This window comes from Phalaenopsis equestris, unplaced genomic scaffold (assembly GCF_001263595.1).
Source record: "Phalaenopsis equestris unplaced genomic scaffold, ASM126359v1 Scaffold000006, whole genome shotgun sequence".
Lineage (NCBI taxonomy): Eukaryota > Viridiplantae > Streptophyta > Magnoliopsida > Asparagales > Orchidaceae > Phalaenopsis > Phalaenopsis equestris.
In genome coordinates this window covers 2276615-2282465 of record NW_018164448.1, presented here as the reverse complement: position 1 = coordinate 2282465, position 5851 = coordinate 2276615, and the positions used below count along the sequence as shown (strand labels likewise).

Here is a 5851-nt window from a genome sequence, read left to right as displayed (position 1 = left end):
TAAAATGCGAATAATAGGCATGAATAGTGAATAGCGTGTGGTTTTAAGTCGGCAGCCTATTGCTTTAATAAGGCTACCAGTTTTCAGGGGAATGGATTGTTGACTTTGAATGTCCTGAGCATTAGCACACATCCCACACAACATTTATTTATTTATATATTCAAGATTTAAATTTTATATTGAAATTCACAACACACAAATCTTTAATATCACATCAAAATATTATTGTTTAATTTTAAAAATAAAATACACAATTTAACGCCAAAATTATAATATCAAAATGCTATAAAAATTTAGTTATTAGATATAAATATATGACTTATCTCCTTTCTAACATTTTATGTTATTTGATTGACTCATAAATCAGGATTCAACAACTGAAATGTGTGAATTCAACATCCTGAAAGTGATCACATCACAAGAGATAAAACATAAGAAAGGAGAAAGAGAGAAAAGGGTGAACGGTAATAAGAAATAATACATTTAGAACTCTCTTGTTTATCCATTGGGATGAGATTCACGAACAAACGAGGATTCAACACATGAGAACTATGTGACTCACCCTAGTCTGTTGGTTGGCATCCATGATATAAGACCCCTTAAGTAGGGGGTTCGAATCCCCTTTGGCACAGTTAGCCTTAAGGAGGTGGTAATCAAAATGTTAAACACATTAAGGATGACTGAAGTCTCGGGCTCATATAATAGACTTAGCCATTTCATTTAAAAAAGTAATATATACATATAAGCAATAGTAAAATAGTAACAAATAGCCAAACAAGATACCCTCTCATTTTGTAAATTTATATAAAATCCTAAACAAATAGCAAAATATGAAAGCACCATTCACCAATAATTTCAATCTCGAGCTAAATATCAAATGAGCCTAACACAAATAAGCACCCAACATGTTCAAACTCAGGCTCATTTAAACCCCACAAATATAAAGCAGTGAAAAACCCAGACAAACGTTTTCTTTTTTTGCAAGGTAAAGTACATTTCATTAAGCAAGGTGACAAAGATCATCTCCTTAGAGCAACTTTACATAAAAATAACTCCACACTGATACGGCACCAGCCATAGCTTTTATTAAAGCTAAATAAAGTATAAAACAATTAGTTTGGCATTACAACTTACCATCCAATAAAAATAAAATGATTTTTTGGGGCATTTACATACATATCACATAATTCCTATGTATTTACATATCTAACACAGTTTACTTTTTTATTATACCACCCAAATCTTCCATACACATCAAAAGTACCACTTTTTTAAAAAGTGAGATGCACCTTTTCATGTATATGGAAAAATTAAAGTTTAAATGACAGATATGTAAATACATAAGAATTTAGGGATATGTATGTAAAACTTCCTTTTTTTGGGGGGTGGGGGGTGGAAAGATAAAGGTAGTTCAGCTAAGAGAGGATGGGAAAAGCTTGTCAAGCATGCGGTTGGAGAGAATTCCTTTGGGATCCAACTCCTTGCGAGCTTTGTTATAAGCATCAACAGGAAAATGCTTTCTTAGTCTTGTTTGCAGATCAATAAGCTCCTCCTTGTCCTTGGGAACCTACAGTAAGGCTGGCTTCCATCAGTTTCATTATAATATAAAAGAAAAAAAAGTGATTTTTTTCTTGTTTAATGGGTTCATAGTTCACATATTATGACATTATGCTACAAACACATACATTATAGGACATAAATTATTAATCTTAAACAATTATTCCCTAATTGCGTTCACAAAGGCAAGAATTAGCCGATTATAGTCATCATATTTTGGTCCGGAGTTTGTAAAAGAGAGACGAGTGACAACCAATTGGAGGTTACAAGAGATGGTCAAATCTCTCGAGTTCTCTACGATGGATATTCATATTTAACATAACCAAATGTAAAATTGTAATGCAATTAAATCTTTTTTAACACCTAATTCATCCTTTCAAGAATATTTATTTTAAAAGGAACAAATTTGATCATGCATTACTATGATGCTAATTCATGTTTAGTAAGCTCAATGTAGATGATGTTTCTTAATTAATCAAATGTTAAGTAATCTTCGAAGGAAATTTATGAAAAATTTGAAAAAGTGAAGTTTCTTTTTACAAATCTATTCTATGATAAACAAAGGCTTGTAATTTATTTATTTATTCTTTGTACTTCATGCTTAATATATTTCCTAAGATGAAGTGGCATGCTCATTGATTTTCAAGGTATTAGTCTCTGGTTCCAGACTTAGGGAGTTATATTGTGAAAAAACTCTCTTGCTCCATAGGTTTATACTGGCAATTGATCTCACGTCAGCTTTACCTTAAATAAAATATATGGGACAAAAATTTTACCTTATTCGAATTTCTTGAATTAGCCAGAAAATTATTATTTTTGAAGTATATATTTCATGTTAGCAATTATAGATTATAATTTAGCAACAACAGAAGTAAAATTTATGAGCAAGCCTCACTATTTTGAAGAAATTTATTTTTTTAATTAGAATTGTATCTTTATAAAAAAAAATTATTAAGTTAATCATCCAATATGAAATGATATCGGATTATACCTCAAATCAAAGATGTAGTAATAAACTCTTGACTCAATAATAATTATGTTGAATTTGTCAACAACATTATTAAACTTAGTTTAAATTGCAACTACTTGTAGCTAAGTCAATTAATCATGATATCATACTCTGCATCTCTAAAATATGTTATGCAACACTAAGCTCGATACAAAATCTTAATGTAAGATGTAAACAGGCCCAGATTTCCTAATGCAAATCTAATATGAAATGTTAAAAAGCATGCAACAAACATGCAAAATTGCACAACATATACTATCAGTCTTAGAAACTTATTTGCTACCTAAAATTAAAATTGAAAATATGACAGAAATGAATTCAAACACAAAATATCAAATGTCTCCATATTTGAAATTCCGGATCAAGGCAGTTAACCAGACATTATGAAATTCTTAAATTCATATCAAAACATAAAAGCATGAAAATAAAAAAAATTCATCAACAAATTGTATAAGAAGTAACATTTTCCAAAACTCTTCAAATTTATCACTTAATCACTAACATGCCAGAATCAATTTAGTATAATATCAAAGTCAAGAGAAAATTCTCCTTGATCAAATAGAAAACATCACAAAAAAAATTGCAAGAGTCAGTTTTCTATAGAAATCACTCACATAAGCTACTAGAAAAAAGACTCAGCTTGAGGTCATAAAGACCGTCATAGGAAGAGAAAAGACAACGGAGAAGTCGTTGGTACAGAAACAGTTGACACATAATAAATCCACATAAATAGAACAGAGAATTGGGTCACACCAGATACGGCCAAAAGACAAATATCCCAGCAATTAAAAATAATAAGAAGATATCAATGGAGATCGTGGAAAACCAGAAGGGTTGCGGGCAGCTGATGATTTCAAAAGGCTGTAGAAGCTAGAAGATAAGAGAGATTCCAGGCACTACAGAATCTTGCAGTAGAGCTCAAAGAAGAGAAAGCTGCTCGTAATGTTTGCATCACAACGAGGTCTTAAACCCAACTTCCAACAAAAAATAAAACTATAAAAATAATGGCATAAGTTAACGAGTATGTAGGCCTACAAGTGAGCGAAATAAAAAAATGGAATTTAATAAACTAATAATAGAGACAAATCCATGAGCCAAACTCCCCCCGGCGTCAAATGAGCAGGTCAATGAGAAATTACTGTTTTATACTTCAAATTAATAATGCGCAACATTTAAGTTTCTTATAATGGCATAAGTTAACGAGTATGTAGGCCTACAAGTGAGCGAAATAAAAAGATGGAATTTAATAGAGTAATAATAGAGACAAATCCATGCGCCAAAATACCCCGTCAAATGAGCAGGTCAATAAGAAATTACTGTTTTATACTTCAAATTAATAATGCACAACATTTAAGTTTCTTTTTCAATTCAACATTTCTTTTAAGGTTAATTATTCAGCACATATAGCAAATCTGATATATATTTTCATCATATACAGGCTTAGAAATTAACAATATCACCAAAAGGGATTCTAGTAATAAGCAGAAATTGACAAAACTATATTGCAGATTCTAAAAATAATTTACAGATTGTTTGCTGGAAAAATTTTTAAATACAATGAAAAACAAATTCAGAGATTTTGAAAATTTTGGATATTTGGCTGGAAGATGCATAGTTCACATTTTAGGGGCTGTTTAGTTTGATGAATTCATAGTGTAGAATAAAACAAATGGAAGAGTTTTTAAAAATTAGGGGTTGTGGATGAAGAAAGTATGCAATGTTAAATTTTGGTGAATTTAAAATCATGTTGCAGTTAAAAACTGGCGTATTCTGAATCCTTTAGATTTAGATTATTTTCAAAAACAGTGTAAACTATGGCCCGCCACTACTGTCGCCCGCTGCTGCTGCTGCCACCCACTAGCCCCCTACGCCCTTTGGTCGCCCACAGCCACCTCTTGCTTGCTGCGGCCGCCAGCCCTCCACTAGTCCCCTCTGCTCTTTTGTCCTCCAATAATCATATGTATATTGATTTCATTTTTTTTTCTCAAACCAAATATCAAAATATGAACTCCTGAATTTATTTTACACCAAACCAAACAAATTCAGCACATTTCAAATGTAACACATTTTAAGTACACTGCATCATTTTTAGTAAACCAAATAGCCCTTGGTGAATTTTAAATTGCTCAAATTTGGGTTATTTTTGAATTCATCAGCTCGGCTTCTCCATCCACCATCACCAAGCATCACGTTGCCGGGTAACACTACCCCCTCCCCCAACCGCCCACCGCCCTGTCACTGTACACCAGTTACCACCCCTGCTTGCTGGCCACCACTCCCACTGCTACTGATGGCTACATCCATCACCACCTACACCTACCCACCCCTCATCTCCATATTTCAAATATTGGTTTTATTTTGTACGCAACCAAATTGTCACCGCCATATTCAAGAAGTCATCAAGACGAACACGAGATGGAAGATTCTAGAGAAGATCAGGATATAAGGAGTCATCAAAGGGGCTCTAGAAGATTCTACTACATTTAGGAAAGAGCAAGAGGAAAGCTCTAAAGAGGATCTAAGAATAACCTAGAATGTTCTAGAGTTATTTATGTACATAAGAATAGTCTAAGAGATAGAATATTATATTGTAATCTAGAAGCTTCTCTTGGATATTGTATAGTCCCACATTGGCTAGATGAAAGGCCAAAGGCATGGAGGAGGCTATAAATAGGAGCTCCTCCCCTCATTTGTAATTACCCAAGCATTGAATCAAAGCATTCTAGTATTCAAGTGCTAATTATTCCTTTCTCTCTATTATTCTTCTTAAGAGTGTTTGGGGCTCATAAGTCCAGTGTTGTGAGGGGTAAGGCCGATTTAGTGCCAAGAAAGAGCGCTAAAGCCGCACGGGTGACTTGAGGAAAGTTAGTCTGTGACAGTTGGTATCAGAGATTTGGGTTCGAGGGAATGGCGAAAAGCGTCAAGGAGCACGTGATGGAGTCGGAAGCCACTAATGTGGAGTCATCTCAAGGGCGAGGTCGCCAGGAGCAAAGGGACCCTGTTGCACCCAAGCCACATGGAAGGTCTAAGGAGATCATGCATAGCTTTGATTCACGCCTTGCTCGGATGGAGGAGGCAATGAATGGCATGGAGGGCCAAGTAGAGGAACTTGGCCAAAGGGTTGATGGACTCGAGGAGGAGGACATCACCATCCATTCAACAATCAGAGGTAAGATGCTCCAACTTGAAGAGACCTTAATGAGCCAAGTGCCAAGTGGGCGGGACGATTTTATGGGGAAGCTCCAAGAGGTGCAAAGTGCCTATAAGGAAGAGATGAGCGACATA

At 34.3% G+C, this 5851-nt stretch overlaps 1 protein-coding gene across 2 annotated transcripts in view; it reads right to left on the bottom strand.

Annotated features, from left to right (window-relative positions):
- Nucleotides 1–1381: 1381 nt before the first annotated feature.
- The window catches only part of LOC110018206 (L-galactono-1,4-lactone dehydrogenase 2, mitochondrial), a 31570-nt gene continuing 27100 nt past the window's right edge, over nt 1382–5851 (bottom strand). For both annotated transcript variants that reach the window (XM_020715451.1, XM_020715450.1), the window contains exon 6: nt 1382–1567. In XM_020715451.1, the coding sequence (XP_020571110.1) occupies nt 1412–1567 (156 nt within the window). In that variant the 3' untranslated portion in view covers nt 1382–1411. The remainder of the gene's footprint in view (nt 1568–5851) is intronic.